Source organism: Hippoglossus stenolepis, chromosome 1 (assembly GCF_022539355.2).
Source record: "Hippoglossus stenolepis isolate QCI-W04-F060 chromosome 1, HSTE1.2, whole genome shotgun sequence".
In the NCBI taxonomy this organism is placed as follows: domain Eukaryota; kingdom Metazoa; phylum Chordata; class Actinopteri; order Pleuronectiformes; family Pleuronectidae; genus Hippoglossus; species Hippoglossus stenolepis.
Genome location: NC_061483.1, coordinates 1,709,116 through 1,726,268, shown reverse-complemented (window position 1 = coordinate 1,726,268; position 17,153 = coordinate 1,709,116). Strand labels below are relative to the sequence as shown.

Sequence of the window (17,153 nt, the reverse complement as noted above, 5' to 3'; positions counted from 1 at the left end):
CTCTGTAGTGTTGACTGTCGTAGACCTGTCGACTGTTTGTCTGGTTGATGTTGATGTTCCTGGTTTAAATCATGATGATGTGTTGATTTGTTTTATCGCCTGATAACCACATACATGTTTTGAATATCTGTGGCCTCTGTCTGTCATTTACTGTTTAATTAGTCTAATACTAATTACTGTTTTCATAATTAGTTCATCATTAGATAGTTTTTTACAGCTTTGTGTTATTTTTATTTTCACAGAGCAGGACTGTGGCTCGGCCTCTGGTTCCTGGAACTACAGGTCTGGACTTGAGTCATCGTCTCAGAGCAGAGGAACAGAGAAGGTAAGAGATGTTTGTCTGCTGCAGGTCAGCGAGGTCACTTGTCTCTGGCTCTAAATAGATGTAATTGATTGTTTATCAGCAGCTTCACCTGAGCCAGGTGTTTGAACTAGTTAGTGTTGGACAGCAGAGGAAACACGGGGGGTGAACTGTCTCCTCCTGCTCTGTGAACTCATCATTATGTTGACAGACTGTGACAGTGTTGATGTAATGATCAGCTCCGAGTCTGTCACACTGACACAACCTCACATCAACTGGAGTCAGAGTCTGTGCAGGAGTGATTCAGTAACATTTTATTTGTATAGCGCCAAATCATAAAATACATTATCTCAAGGCACTTTACATATTAAGTTGGAGACTTTAGAAACATAACAGTGGAGAGAAAAAACTCTTTAACTGGAAGAAACCTCTCGAACCAGTCTCAATGTGGGAGACATCTGCCTTGAGCGGAGAAAAATGGAAGAGAGGAGAGGTGGTTGGACGAGAGAGGAGAGTGATCACCCACACATGCTCTTGACCAATCACAAGTTGGCCTCAGCTGTCAATCATGACGTCTCAGCCTGTTTTTATATCATCAAATCACTAATAAGATCAAACTTATTGAAACCAAACTTTAATTTTGTTTGGTTTTGTCCATGTCCCATCTGTCAACATGGAGGAGGCTGGGTTTGTGGCCCCGTACACACCTGGTGTTAACATGTGGTTGTTGTGTTCCGATCACAAGTGATTAGCTCTGAGTACAGGTGTGAACTGGGCCTATGACCTATACCATAGTCAACCACCAGGGGTATCTAGATGAGGTGTCATGCTCCATCTTCATTTACAGTCTGATGACGATTCCTCATTCTACAGAATCGACTGCAGCCCTGTCATTAATAGAATATTAATCATTACTTTTACCAAAGAGTATTTCTGTTGCTGATTGATTGGAATAAATGTTTAATAGTTTAGACGACTAATTGCCTCTGGATATATATAAAACCCCTGTTTTATACGGGGGAATCAATCAATCAATCACTTGATTTGCAAGATTGTGAAAGAGAGATGAAAAGTTATATAGATAAATATAATAAAAGTATAGAGCAGTCAAGTGTAGATGTATAAATAAAGCTATTTCTGGAGTCTGATTTAAAATTATTCCAGGCTCTGCAGCTCTGTGTCCGTCCAGCTGGGAGGTCCTGGTCTCTCTTTGGAGGCTAAGCGGCCGGCCCCCGGACCAGCCGGCCAAGAATGAAACTATTCTGTGGGGGCTTAGCTCCAGGCCTGTCCCTGCTTCTCATTGGCTGCCTGCAGATTGTTCTCTGAGCTGGAAAACCCTCTCACATTCTTCTGTGATGAGCTGTGGCTGCCGGCCTGTCAGTCCGAGCCCCGAGCTGTACTTTTCCACCAGAGCACAGAGATGTGCTGTTTTATAGATGTGCTGTCATCCTGTTCTCACACCCCCGAGATCACACAGCAACAGTAATTACACAGAACGGCCCAGCAAAGCATGCTGGGTAATCACCGCTACGTGTGACCGCATGCCGGACGTCCACTCGTCAAACTGCACAGACGTAATCAAAGAAGTTTTTACTCACAATAAACAACATGCAAACAAATGTTAAGATTCACAGACCTAGAAAGGCCTCATAGGTCACATCTGGACGAGCGCTGTAAAGAACGCTGGCCAGGAGAAGTTCATCTGCAGAAACCACAGACTGAACATAAAGATGGTCGACACGTCTCCACTTCCTCCCACTGTCCACATAATGAAGCCAAAAGATCTCGGATACCAACGCTGCCATTTTGTGCTGATGATGTCATTCGGAGTCAGAGTCTGCAGTAGTGATCGTGTAGCCATGGTATCAAGGTCCCGCCCATACATGCACTTGACCAATCGTGAGTCAGTGTCAGCTGTCAATTATGACATCACAGCTCGTTCATATATAATCAGACAAAAAATATGTACTTTGATTCCTTTGATTTTCTCTGGTTCATGTCCCATCTGCTAAAATGTCGGAGGCTGGGTGTATGACCTATACCGCAGACAGCCACCAGGGGGCATTCCAGAGGATTTGGCTTAGTCATGTTGTCCATCTTTATTTACAGTGTAGGGCAGACATTTATGAAAAGTGTAACTCACGTTTGTTTTCCCCGTGTAAGAATCTGTTGGTGTTTTATGAATCAATCAGCTGATGGGTCAGATACAGTTTGACTTTTTTATCAATTAAAACTCTGTTAATTGAAATCGACCAATCATAAGAGCCGTAGCTGCAAACGACTTAAACGCTTGTAAATCAAACTTTCATCGTTTTGTTAAACACTGGTTGTAATGGACGTTGAGCTCTCAGCTGTGATCGGCATGAGATCATGTCATTAATTTTTCAATAAGTCGTTATATACTTTCTGGACAATCTGGTTGAGTTTAGGAGCAGTCGTATTTTATGGAACGTGAATAATTCAAAGTGAATTGGGATCAGATCTTCAAGTCTTTAAGTGGTGTGACCCTGTTCACCCTCCTGCCCTCGTCCTCCTCTCTACATATTCAGCAGTCATATGAAAGGAGCCTGGTTTGGGACCATAAAAGTCTCAGACAGGTTGAAGTGTTGAGTTCAGGAGCCCCCTCTCCTCAGGGAGGCCTGGCAGACACCTCAAAGCTTATGGTTCAATGAGACTCCACAGAGGCCCCCTTTAAGGCAGAGCTGATTTTTAAATGTCCCGAGCAGCACAACAGAACAGCAGGACCAAATATTCACTCACAGCCAGAAGAGGGGGGGCGATAGGCGACCATTTTAAAGAGGAAGGGGGAGGAATGGGGGGAGGTCAGTGACTCTGAGGGAGGAAACGATCCTGGAGGAACCAGAGAGAGAGAGAGAGAGAGACTTTTTACATCTAAATCACTTGTTCCACATTCTGAACTGAGACTCGTGGTTCTTTTCACTGACTGATCAGGAGCTTCCTGGTTTTACTGTCCACTGCTGCAGCTCCTCTTTTCAGCCTCTGTCTGAAACACTTTGCATCACGCCACGCAGCTAGTTTGCGTAACTGTTCCTGGTCTCATCATGATGTCTCCATGATGTCTCCATGATGTCTCCATGATGTAAACAGCACTAACATGAGTGTGTGTGTTTTAAAGCGACGTCTGGTGCTGTTTTGTTGCAGGTTTAACGTCAGTTGATCAGAATCAGACTTAATCCATGTTCAACCTGGAGGACAGTCTACAGGAGACGGTAAGAATTTTACATAAAACATTCAAATAAATGTACATCTATTCTGCATTGTTTATTCTGTAAAATACAATGGAACCAGACTGTTATAGTTGAGTGTAGATGTCAACTGTTCAGTTACTAATAACCTGGTGTCTTGATGACATCATCACGTGTCACGTATGTCGGACTGAGGTCCACCTTGTGTTCATCTCTCAGTGTAATGGAGACACAGCTGTGTCCCCTGTGTTCCTTATTATTTATTTATTCATTCATTGTCTCCAGAGACACCTCAGAGTCCCCTGTGACCACTGGAGACCCTGAAAGCTCAAAGGTCACTGATGCTGGGAGGACCACCTGCCACTTAGCATTAGCAGATACAACGATATCCCACAGGACAGGAGCAACATCAGTGTGTTTACAGGTTGAATTTAACACACACACTGAAGTTATGAAGCAAAACTCAAACTTCACCTTTATGTTCATTAGTCGGTGAAGTGTAGCCGTCGGATATTTTGGATTGATGGGAAATATTACGACTTCAGATTGATCTGACATCACCTGATGATCTGCTCAGTGACTCATTAAAACCAAAGTAACGGTTATAAGTTCAGTCATTCTAATCAGGAAATATGTCAGCAGAAAAAAAGTTGACTATGAATCTGAGACATTAAACACCAGCTAAAGATCTCGAAAGAGATTAAATCTCTGAACGTTATTCATATTTTTCTCCACTTCTCATACTAATGTGCATGTGCAACCCTGCTAACGCCATATGAATGAATTATGTGTGAAGATTTTCAAACAACACTGAAGTTTCTCCCAAGTGTCCTTGAGATTATGAATCTGCAGATTTTCATCATGTCAAGCCTCAGTGCTGATGAAGTTTTTGGTGAGAAGTTACTACATTTACTGCTTCAGTATCAGCCACTTCGTCTTGACAGTTATTTTGTAGTTAAGTTTTATTTGTTTCATTAGATAAACCCTGGTCCTGATCATCAGCTCTGACTTAGCAACCTTAGCTTGTGTGACTTACTGATAATTAGCTACAGCTAGCTTCTCCACTGATTCCCCTCACGATGCTACGATCAGACAAGGGCCCTAGCTAGCTGATCTACCTCACTTGTCAGATAAGTTGGGTTGTTGTTGGCGACTCTGCAGAAAATGGTTTCCTCATCTTTCAGTACTTTCCTCTGTTTGATGAAACTGTAGCGTTTGTTTGAAGCATCTGAAGGAACAAAACATTTGAATTGTGGAATATACTGTCTTCTGATTGGCCAGGCAGAGTTCAGTGTCCTCAACACAAGTTTTTTCATTGAACAGTTGTGTCATGAAGGCAACTGTTCCTGACATTAAGTATAAGCAACGCGTTGCATTCACTTGTCGAGTCGTGACTGATTAGAATAAGGACATTTCTGAGTAGTGTGGATGCCGAGCGCAACCATAGCAACAGTGATGAGATTTAAAACTAAAATGTTCCAGTATAGAATCGCGTGTCTGTATTGTTCTGGTCTCCCATCAACTCTCACTGTTGTGGAGGTGTCGTAGATCGCTGCACTATTTAAAGACCTGATGTCCTCTTATTGCTGCCAACACCTAGTTTGTGTGTGTGTGTGTGTGTGTGTGTGTGTGTGGTGTGTGTGTGTGTGTGTGTGTTGCCAGCTGTTTGGGGAACTCAATGAATCTGATAGAATCACATGCTTCTAAAAGAGAGAGAGGGAGACACAGAGAAACAAAGAGAGAGAGAGAGAGCAGGGGGTGGAGCTGTCTGTGTCTGAGGGCGTTTATTTTGTTAAGAAGCTCCTGTGTGAACACATGCTGTGTGTTTTCTCTGAGCTGGAGATACACTCAACAGTACTCTACTGATTCTACTGACTGACCTCTGATCAGTTCGGTGTTTGTCCCCATGCACAGTGCGTTGTCCTGGAGCTTGTCGCTGGTGCTGCCTCAGGGTTGGAATACTTTACTTTTGTGCTGAGAGGAGCTGAGAGGGAGTCGTACTCCAGTCGCACAGGGTGAGTTGACCCAGTAAAAAAAACTGAGTGTTGAACTAAGATGAGTGTTTCATGGTCCCAGTTATCTGTGGTTCAGTCTGAGGCTCGGGGACATCGCGGTGTCTTTGCACATGTTTAATGTGTCCTGGAATTCCTGGAATGTCAGTGAAACGCGTGCGTGTGCTTTACAGACAGGTAGATGCTGTGATGTGTGTGAGGAAGTGAAGAGAACATTGGTGCATATTTCAGATGTTTTTATTTTATTCACAATGTCATCGCAGTCTGTTTTTCTGTTGAACTGGAGCCAAAACGAACCATTTCTATTTTATGGCTAAAAAACAACAGGAACAAACCAGGACAGAAAGTGGAAACAGAGACACGAGGAAGAAATGAACCACACCGAGTTTCACAAGAGAGTTAAAGTCTTGAAGTAGAAATATGAGTTTGTGTTTGACATCTGTTCAGTCGGATGTTAGAGTCAAGATGGAGGCAGATCACAGCCCTCTGTATCCCCCGTCCCCCCTTACAGGAAGAATCGTCCACAGTTCTGAGATCTCTGTTCACCTGATCATCAAAGCTCATTAATACCAATGTCAGATACAGAAATGGACGGACCCTCCATTCATTTAGTCCGTAAGTGAGATAAGTGAGATAAAAATTTCAACAATGGTGGAACTTTTATCGGAATTGTGAGTTGATGAGAAACTACAGGCGTCTAAATAATGGTCCTTGGCACAAACATGTCATTTACGTGGTCGCTTTTTCTTTACCAGAACCCCATCTGGACTCTGCGCTGCCCTCAAGTGGATGTCTTGCTTAACCATGTCAATGTTGAGGACACATGGGCGTCCAGCATTTCAAATGGATGTTTGTTTTCATATGTGAAGCATTTAGTCCAAACCTGTTGAAATGTCCCTGTTCTCTGATGTCTTCCCTGTGTTGACCTGCTGCTTTAAGACGATGTGATCGACTCAGAGGGAACGTTCAGTGAATGTTAAATAAATCAGACCCAGCAGTTTTCACAGACTTCCCCTCCAGATGATGGATTAATCCTGGAAGTCTGTTGATGCAGCATTTTTCTGCTTATGAAAGTAACTCGCCCCCCCCCACAGAAAACTGTTCAGGAACAGAACTGCTCACTGCACAGGCTTCACTGCTCAGTCACAGAGCTGTACTTCAGATAACACTTAAGATAACACACACACACACACACACACACACACACACACACACACTCTGAGCTTTCTTACTGAGGCGTTTAAAAAATGTGAGCAGAGTATAACTTAGCCAGAGGCGGCATAGCTCCTTCAGGTGGGGGCCTGCCCGTGTGTTAGTGTGTGAGAATGTGTTAGTGTATATATATGAGTGTGTGGGGGGGGGTGGTGGACCTCAGACACAGGCTGGTTCCATTGGTTCCACCTCAGCACTGACGACCAGACGAGGCTCTTGACCTGTTGTTTCATTAATGTGTAGAGTCAGTCTGTCACCATGTGTCTGAGTGGAACCTTAGTTGTTCCTAAGGGAAACAGGACGTGCTCAGGGAACACGTAGAACAACTACACGTGTTCCAGCAGCTGGTGTATCTGTGCATTCTACACATTAAAATGGACATTTATAAATTAAAAGACAGAAATGTGACGGAGCAGAACAGTTGGAGAACAGTCAGAAAACTGAAGAGTCAGTGAGCAGAACAGCAGACATGTTGGAGAGTTTAATCAGCGTGTGTGGGAACAATGTCATGTTGGTTTGCAGAGTGAGGCTCACGTTAGCAGTGGTAGCAGCAGGTTAGCGTCTGAATGAATGTGGTCACATGTTGCCCTGGTCCAGTGGTTAAACCCCCCCTCATGTTGGAGTAAGGTCTCCGGTGTCGTCTGGACCTGATGTGATGAATTTATCTTCGCTGTGTGAAGGATCAAACTGACCTGAGGTCTGTGGAGCTGACGTTTGACCTCTGACCGTCTCCTAGGGAGGATGAGACCGTTGGTGTAGAAAGTGAGTGTGAAAGTTCTGTTGGTCTGGTTGAATCCGCCAGTCACTGAATCTGTAACCATTAAAAACCTGTCAATAAATAAAGATGATCTGATCTCGGGTCAGTAAATCGTCTCCTCAGCGCTGCTCGTTAGGGATCAGTTAACTTGTTAACACGTTTACCTGTGGGCTCGTTAACATGAGCTAACGAGTGTGGTAACGAACATATTAACACAATCTTTAATGAGAGACTTGTATTATTTTCACTCTTCTGCTCTACCTGTGTGTGCAGTGTTGATTACTTTGACTGTAACTCACTTTGGCAATTAATCCAAAATGTATGAAAAACATTTATAACCTCTAACCGACCTAATCTTGCTCATGTTGCCTGATTCGGTTCATACTTCCCCCAATGCATTCACCAACTGTCGGGTGTCCACTACGGCCCGGGCACCTCGTACTGGGCTGCATGTCCTCCCTCCCCACTTCACACATTAACAATAAACACCAAGTTCTACGTGCGATTAGAAAAGAGTGACAATCTGTTATCGTTTAATTTCTGTAACAGCACCATGGAAACAACACAAAGCACAGACCGTGTCCTGTCTATTCCCTGTCTGTCCCTGTCATGGAGTCTGTCCGTGTCCTGGTTTATCTCAGTCGCTGTTCCTGTTTGTCTTTGTTTCTATCCTGGTGTCTGTCCCTGTCCTGGTTTATCTCTGTCCTGGTGTCTATCTCAGTGCTCACTGGACACTTTCACTGTGATGCTTATGAGTTTGAACTCTCAGTTGAATCAGTAGAAGACATAATGTTTCTGTAATTATGTAAAGAGTTGTGGAGTAATGACAGGTTCAGACCTGCTGTGATTCACAGTCTCCTCCGCTGCAGTGAAGAACAAGACGACCCCTCATTACGCCGCCTTCGCTTGTTTACACTGAACCAAACACAGTCAACATATCTCTGTCCCACTGTGTGAGTTTAGACGGCGTGCGGGCGTTCTGTAATCAGAGGCGTGATGTGTAACACGACAGTGTCTGCATCTGTTCCACCGGCGTCTTCCTGCTTCACACAGACATTGATCAGGCTCTGAGACCACGTCCTCCACACCGACTTGTCTTCATTTTAAAAGTAATCTGTCCGTCCACACTAACACACCGGAAAACATGTCACATGACCATTCACTTGTAAACATCAAGCAGGTTGTTTACTCTGCAGTTTGTTGCTAAGATCAGATCAACGATATTCAACAGTCAGGCTGGAAAAGCTTATGTTTCGGGGGAGGGAGAGGAAACAGGCTAAAGGCTAAACCAGTACAGACCAGTACTTCTGAGTCTGTTCCTCACCAACTGGATGAGATCAGAATGAGAATTACAATATATTACCTCATCACTATGCATCCTGCAAACAGCTGTGTGTTGTGGTGTGGTTTGACTCCAGCCAATATAAGAATGTGTAGAGTATTTTGATCTTTGAACCCCCCCCCCCCCTTGTCGTGCTTTGGTCGGTGCTCCCAGGAATCTCTCCCTCTTTCAGTTTACATTTGGAGCAGAGAGAGACAGAGAGGATGTAAACTCTATCATCTTATATCATGTGTCATGGTGTTTTCTTTGTGTTTGTCCTGAACTCACTTGTGTCTCATGTTGTCTGGACCAAGGTTTTTCACGACAGGTGAAGTGGAAACACTTTTGTCCACAGAGGCGTCAACATCGACGGAAATGAAAAGTTCTTTTCTACGACATTTAAGTTTCAGCATAATTCACCAGTTCATTTAAAAAATATATTTTTTACTTTAAAATAAGTTTCATTGACTTTTAGTTGATGAATTGACAGAATGAGGATTAATCTACTGTAACACTGAACAGCCAGGAGAGGGAGACACAGAGCAGAGGGGGGGTAGGGTGGTGGGGCAACTGGTGGGAGGGGCTTAATATGTGAGAGGTTGAACTGTGAATGAGAGAAATTCAGACCTGACTGAGGAGAGACTTTCACACACACACACAGAGAGAGAGAGAGAGAGGGGGGAACATGGACTCAAACTGGATTTTACAGCTGCTGACTACACACTGTACACAACATGGTAAGATCACACACACACACAACATTGTAAGGTCACACACACTGAATACAACCTGGTAAGATCACACAAACACTATGTAACCTCTGTCTAACTCCAGGTTCTAGCACGTGTGTGTGTGTGTGTGTGTGTGTGTTGTGTGTGTGTGTTGTGGGGGATGGGGACTGCAGGGGTGTAAGGTTTCCACCAGTGTGTGTATTCTTTAAACATTTGCTGTGTGTGGTTCAGTGGACAGTCTGAGTCTGGTGTGATTGTTACCTCACAGGTGAGCTTGGTTCTGTGTGTGTGGCCGTTTGATGATGTCATCAGTGTCTGAGGACTCAGGGACTCAAACAGTTTCCTTCATGTTGACGTGAACGTTTCACTGACACTCGTCTGTCACAGTGAGAAACAGTTCGGTCATGAATTGAATCTCAGTCCCTGTCTCTGTGGACGGTCGTGTGGTTTGTCCCTCGGCTCCTCCTGTAGTCTGATTGTAAAGCCATCTTCAGACATGACCTGTGGAGGATCTCTGGAGACTTTCTCCTCAGTTTGTCTTTCTCCGTGAAACTGTGTGAAAATTTGATATATGTTGATCATAGAGAACAAAATGATCAGTCATCAGTATTATCACAGTGTTGTTAAAATGTTCTGTAAATGACTCCTACACAAACTATAGTGTTGGTCTCTCTCTCTCTCTCTCTCTCTCTCTCTCTCTCTCTCTCTCTCTCTCTCTCTCTCTCTCTCTCTCTCTCTCTCTCTCTCTCTCTCTCTTCCCCCCCCATAGTGATGCAACTATTGTGATTATTTTGATGCTCACTACATCAATGCACTAAGGCTTGTGTGTTTAAATACGTGCCTCAGTAAACTTCACACATGCACATAACGAACCTGCCAGCGCTGCTCACTGTGCTTGATGCTGGACAGTTTGACACTGAGCTTCACATCGTGGTTATCAACCGCAGTTTAGCAACTTTCAATTTCTGTTTTACCAGAGAATAATTTATGGATGTTGCTGAAAAAAGCATGAACAAGGATTGATATTTATCAGTGTGTGTAATTTGGTGCAGCTTGAAGAGTGTTGAGCCTTGATGGAGATATGAGCTCCACTGAGTGACCTTCTAGTTTTAATATGTGATGCAACAGGTCATGTTCACAGACACAACGTCTGACGATCAATAGAAGAACTGATCATCATCATCAGCAACGAATCCTCTGCATTATCCAGGCGAGAGGTGGAGCAGCCGGGTGCAGCAGACAGAGACAGGAAGTGACGTATAAACTCCGCTGCCAAGATCACTTGATTTTCTTTACAACACGGTGACGGCTCTTATCAGCACACGCTCTGTTGGCGTCTTCGTCTGTGTCTTCTACGCGTGTTTCACAGCTTCTTCACCTGGAGATGTGTTCTACCTTCGGATCCTCCTGGATTCTGATAGAGGGAGGCCAGTTGGAGATACTCCACAGAAACTGCGGAGCCTCTCACATGCACCTCCTCCGGAGAAAGTTATGAGGAGCTGCGGAGTTCATCCACGTCTGAAAGCAGCTTTACTGATCAGCTTTATTGTATTTGACCCCTTCAATAACCTTTCAACCCTGTCAGGGCGATTGGACGATTGATCCCTGCTGCCCCGACCCTCAGATGACTTTCACATGTTCTCACAGAGAAATGGTCCTGATTTTGTTTTCATAATATTTACACAGAACTGACTTTATTCTAGAAATCCCCAGTTTTGTTTTGCTTTATGTGGAGCGAATTCATAAATCTCTTCATATAAAAATATCTAAATAGTTGCCATTACATTTTTAGTTGGTTGAACGATTGATTGATTGATTGAGCTCCTGTGGTCGACTGATAGAAGTTACTGTAGATATTAAATACACAGACAGGATGTTTCTGACTCTTACATACCAGCAGCAGCTCTGTGAGAAGTGTTGTCTGTCTTGTAGAGGAACTTGATGTGTCATGTTTCCCTGGTTACCATGGAGACAGATGATATACAATCAGCTGCTGTGATCTAAACTTTATGTTATAGTTTAGTAAACAGCCCCTTCAGTAACAAGCAGCTGGAGCACGAGCCTCTTTAGGTGCGAGTGAGCTTCAGGGCGGTTTTACACTCGAGAGTCTGAACCGAGCTTCTTGTGTTTGTTCCATTGTTCCATTTGATTCGGTCGGACTAAACTGAAAAGTTTGTCCAAACCAAACGAGGTGCAAAAGAGTCCAGTCTCACTCTGCTGTGTTTCTCATGGAGAGGCGATGAAGAGGAGACGTGTTCAGACTCTTCCTCAGAGAAGTCTGAACTTGTCCAGGGGCTGCTGGGTAAAGTGGGGGAGTGGTGAAGAGGAATGTTCAGGTAATGGACTCGTACTGCTGGAGCCTCTGTTGAGTTTGTCTCCACATGAACTCAGAACCAGTGAACACTAAGATGAAGACGCTTTATGAGACAGTGAATGTTTACGAGACGTTTACACTGATTGAAATATCTGAAGATGGTGGTTTTCTATAAAACCTGGAGCTGATGGACTTTGCAATGATTAAAGAACAGGAGCGATCTATGCAGTTTTAAATGAGTGACTGGTTCAGCAGCGGACGTGTTGTTGTGACCTGAATGTCTGAGGCTGGTGCAGACGTGTCCATGTTGTGGACTGGTTCCGCTCTGTCTCACATTAACACACTGACCCACTCGGCTTCACACAAGGTCCTGATGGAAGCTGTTTTCGCGCCGCCTCTCTGGTCAGATGTCAGAGGAAGTCCTTACCCTGAAAGTCTTTTCTTCCTTTGACAACAGACGTCTCTGGACTCGTCAGGGACAGGAAGTGTCCTTTGTCTGTGGTGTTGAGTTCTGTGTTGTTGGGATGGGACAGTCCTGAGGGGCAGGACGACACGGTCCTGGTGTTAATACAAAGAGACATCCAGAGAATTCATCTTTAACACGCCTTCATCTCAACCTGAAACCTGAAGCCTCCAAAAACAACCTCCCAAAAAAACTGTCAGGAAATGAACCCCCCTCAATCTAACACCCGTTAAAAGAAGAATCCTCCTGCACCATTAAATTCTCTGACCTACTTCACAGAGAGCTGAAGAGTTTCAGGAGAAACAGATGAACAATTTAAATTTGCAATCGTTTACTCAACTGCATATGTGCATCGTAGTTTATTTTAACATTATAAAGAAAAACATATTTAATGACAGTTAAATCTGTCAACAGAAAATCCTAAATCAATAAAACACAAGTTAAAATCAAAGATTCAGACACTGAAAACACAAGAATATCAAATGTTATATTTCATATTATATTTATTTATATTTCATGTTTCTTCTAAATAAAGAATTTATTTACATATTCTATACATTCATGCTCAGTGTGTTTTAGGCGTGTTCGTGTGGATGGGGATTAAAACTGATACAGAGCCAGAACCCTGGTGTGGACACAGATCGTTGTTGGAACAGGTTGGATCGGTGCAGCTCTTCTTCCTGAAACAAAGACTCTAAACAAACAGCAAGTCTGTGACTCGTTTCTTATTGATGAGTTTTTAATACTCGTGTCAGATCACTTGTTCTCTGTTCTGACCTGAAGTTCAACATGGAGATGATTCCTGTCTTAAATCTCAGGTCATTAAAGAGTCATCTGTAGAGGACTTTATGTTGCTGTAGCGTTTTAGTCTCAGATCAGGAACAAGGATTTACCTCAGTTGTGCTGAAGTTGTTCTCTTTGTTCGTGTTCTGTGAAAGCGTTACGCAGCGTTCAGCGTCTCTGCTGCGACTAACGCTCAAATCTAATCTGCTCGCTCTCAAACTCTGAGTCAAGGTCATTGCTCTGCACCCGCCTCATAACAGCTGCCAAGGTTTGGACGTCTTTGTCTTCTCCTCATGGTGAGAGGACGAACCCCCCCGTCACATGAAGGTGTGAACTCCTGTGGAAACAAAGAGGACGGCACATCGAGTGCACGTTGTAAAGAACGTTTGGTTAAAGCAGAGGACGATAATGAGCGGGTGTCTGCAGTCGAGCTGATTTAAAAACCTGCACTAAAGTCCGGACATGTTCCTGAAATGTCCTGGAGGGACTGTAACTGTATGTGATAACACAAATGTCCTAATCAGTAGCTCTGGACATTTTCTAGAACATTTACTGCAGCCCCTGGTGAAATGTCTGGACAATGTCATGTGAGTCCAAGTGAGAATACAGCAGGAAGATGTCTTCACAGTGAGCGAGTGGACGTGTGGATGAGGTTTCTAACACGTGACGGACGGTCACCAAACAAAAACACTGAGCTTTCCACAGCAGAATTTATACGTCATGTATGGAAAATGTCAAGACACAATTTTCTGGACATTTTCCTGAGTTCATTTCTGAAAACAGCATTTGAAACAGAGGTCAGCTGAGTAGGCGGTCCTTGGATCTCAAGACACATTAAGGACACATTTGGATCCATTCAGACCTGAACACCTGTGATTGGATAACTCAGGACGGACGTTAGTATCAGAGTTGGTGTCAGAGTTTCAGTTTAATAAAACTATAATAAAAGAGTGAATGTGTGTCAGTGATAAATGTGACCACACGTGACCACAGCTGTCAGCACCCGGGATGATTCCAGATGCTGTCAGCAGCTGCAGCTCTGACTCTTTAGTAATGATACTGAAACACACTGCGCCCGAGGCCTGTGTGTTTGACTTCCTCTGCTGCTTAATGCTCTCAGCTTCAGGTGAGGTGTGAATGAGAGTGGATGTGTTCTGACAGCGTCGGTATGTGTAACATTCCTGTGTCTTTCTCACTGTTATCTGAATCATCACTGCCTGGTACCACGTCTGTTCTCCCCCGAGCTCCAGCAGCATGTTCTCCTCCACACTCAGATCTCTCCTCATCTGTGATTTCAATTATGACAAAGATAAGATCAGACGCATGAGACTGATCCTGAGAGGAGAACGTCTCTCTGTCCTCCTACAAGCTGCAGCAGGTCACAGTAAACACAAACTACCTGGGAACAGATCTGAGTCTAGAATTATAGTGGTTTGGATCAGTGTGAGATGTGGACCTGGATCAGTTAATTCTCTATATAACTAACACAGGTCGTTTTTAAACAGATCAGACCCCATGTTTCATCACAGGTCGTGTGACCATCAGTGTCAAACTCTGCAGCTGTTTTTTTAATTTCCTCTCTTCAGTGAAATATGATCTTTAGCATTGAGGCGTCTCACACACTGTTAATTATGTGTTAAAGAATCTGTGTGTGTGTGTGTGAGTGTGAGAGAGAGAGGTCCAGACACTTGTATGTGAGAACACAAACGTCCAGGTCAGTTGCTGTGGACATTCTCCGGAGTTTCTCCTGCAGCCCCCATGTGTAAACGCTGGATAAGGTCAGAGTGAGTCCATGTGAGAAGTGACCAGGTGGATGTGTTAATGATGTTTCAAATAGTGACAGAGGTGAAAGTGGAAGAATGCAAATATCTCAGGCTGAAGAAGAGGAGCCATACATGTAGAAGATGTGGACGACGAGATTCGAGAGCTTTTGGTAACGTCTGCTGTTGATGTGCTGTAAACAAAACGTGATCTCTCTGCAGCGGCATTTATATGTCACGTCCTGACTCTGCCTCCTGCAACAATCACGTGAATGTGTCAGAGATTTCTGTGTCTCAGCCGAGAGTCTCCTGATGCGTGGTTCCTGAGTGAAAGGCAAATTCCGGGGAAAAATCCAAACCAAATTCTGTGGAGATTCACCAAGATTGATGTCTGAAAATAGCTTTACAGAAACATTTGGATAGTTTGACTTCCTCCACAGCGTCGGCTTTAAAACCTTCCTGTCTTAAACGTTTCTCTTTGGAGGACAGCTGGTCTCTTCTGTCACTGTCTTCCCTGCTGGGGGGAGGAGGGGTGTCAAAGGTCAAGTCTCCTGTGGGTCCCTGGTCTTTAGGGCCCCTCCCTCTCCACGCCGTGTCCCCGTGATTGGTTACTCAAAAGGTCACAACCTGTGCTTTTGGAAACCATGAGCCATCTTTAAAGAACCAGAGTTAAAGAGCTGGTTAATCACATCTCAGCGCCTGACGTCTGACAGTGATGAGGCCGGATGGTCACGTGACTGTGTGGTCACATCTGGAAACGTATGTTGATGTTAAACTGAGGTCAGTCAGATTCTTCAGGCTTCAGGCCTCACCCTCCTCACCCTCCTCACCCAGCAGGACTGGTTCTTCCATCAAAGGTTGAATGAGTCATGATCCTCTGGGGAGAAAGAGGCCGCCACTCACTGTTCATTATCCCTGCACGTCCGCGGGGGGGGGTTAGTTTATGTTAAAAGCTCCATCTGGATGATTAAACACCAGCTTTTTATCTGTCACTCTCTGTGACCTCAAGACATCACACACAATGTAAATAACAACACACTGTTACTCTATGTGACCCTAAAAACTTCATGTCTGGATCAGAACCATGATTCAACCTACAGCTGCATCCACACTGACATGTTCGAGCTTTAAAATAATGTTTAAAAACTAAATCCACATCGGTGCAGACAAGTGTTTTAGCCTCGAATCAGAAATCTCACAGTCAGCAAGTTGGACGGCGAATTACGCACACGGGTCATGTGATACAAACAGGAAGAAGATTGTCTAGTCTGCAGTTGGTTGCTAAGTTACAGAAAAGAAGAGAGGAGACTGTGTCCTCATCAGTATTGTTTCATAATGGAGTCATAATCATTAGGGAGAGTTTAACCTCATTGAGACATGTAGATCCGGTTTGTCTAGTCTCTGATGCACAAATCACATTCGCTCAATAACAACAGGGTTTTTCTGCAGTGATTTACAGCCGGAGTCTTTTCACTGCTGCTGGGCCCTTTTACTGCAGGAGCCTGGTCACTGCCGCAGGAGCCCTTTCACTGCCGCAGGAGCCCGGCCACTGCCGCAGGAGCCCGGTCACTGGCCTGGTCACTGCTGCAGGGGCCCTTTCACTGCCGCAGGGGCCCGGCCGCTACCGCAGGGGCCCGGCCGCTGCCGCTGAGGGCCCGGCCGCTGCCGCAGGGCCCGGTCGCTGCCGCAGGAGCCCTTTCACTGCCGCAGGGGCCCGGTCACTGCCGCAGGGGAGTCCGGCCACTGCCGCAGGGAGTCCGGCCACTGTTGCAGGGCCCGGCCACTGTTGCAGGGAGTCCGGTCACTGTTGCAGGAGCCCGGTCACTGTTGCAGGAGTCCGGTCACTGTTGCAGGAGCCCGGTCACTGTTGCAGGGGCCGGTCACTGCCGCAGGGACCGGTCACTGTTGCAGGGAGTCCGGTCACTGTTGCAGGAGCCCGGTCACTGCCGCAGGGGCCCCCGGTCACTGTCGCAGGAGCCCTGTCACTGTCGCAGGGGCCCGGTCACTGCCGCAGGGGCCCGGTCACTGTTGCAGGGGCCCGGTCACTGCCGCAGGGGCCCGGTCACTGTTGCAGGGGCCCGGTCACTGCCGCAGGGGCCCGGTCACTGTTGCAGGAGCCCGGCCGCTGCCGCAGGCCGGTCACTCCGCAGGGCCCGGTCACTGCCGCAGGGGCCCGGTCACTAACGCAGGGGCCCGGTCACTGCCGCAGGGGCCCGGTCACTAACGCAGGGGCCTGGTCACTGCAAACCAATAGAAAACTGTGACCCTGCAAGTCCCAGTGACTTGAGATCAG

General features: G+C 45.3%; 1 protein-coding gene across 2 annotated transcripts in view; it reads left to right on the top strand.

Moving 5' to 3' along the window:
* Nucleotides 1-17,153, top strand: part of plekhg4 (pleckstrin homology domain containing, family G (with RhoGef domain) member 4) — a 42,441-nt gene that overhangs the window by 4,809 nt on the left and 20,479 nt on the right. Inside the window, exons 2-3 of one of the 2 annotated variants that reach the window (XM_035184846.2) lie at nt 243-325; nt 3,464-3,531. In XM_035184846.2, coding sequence (XP_035040737.2) covers nt 3,499-3,531 — 33 coding nt within the window. In that variant the 5' untranslated portion in view covers nt 243-325; nt 3,464-3,498. Of the gene's footprint in view, nt 1-242; nt 326-3,463; nt 3,532-9,419; nt 9,547-17,153 lie in introns of those variants that run through there. The other variant, XM_035184929.2, reaches the window with a different exon arrangement.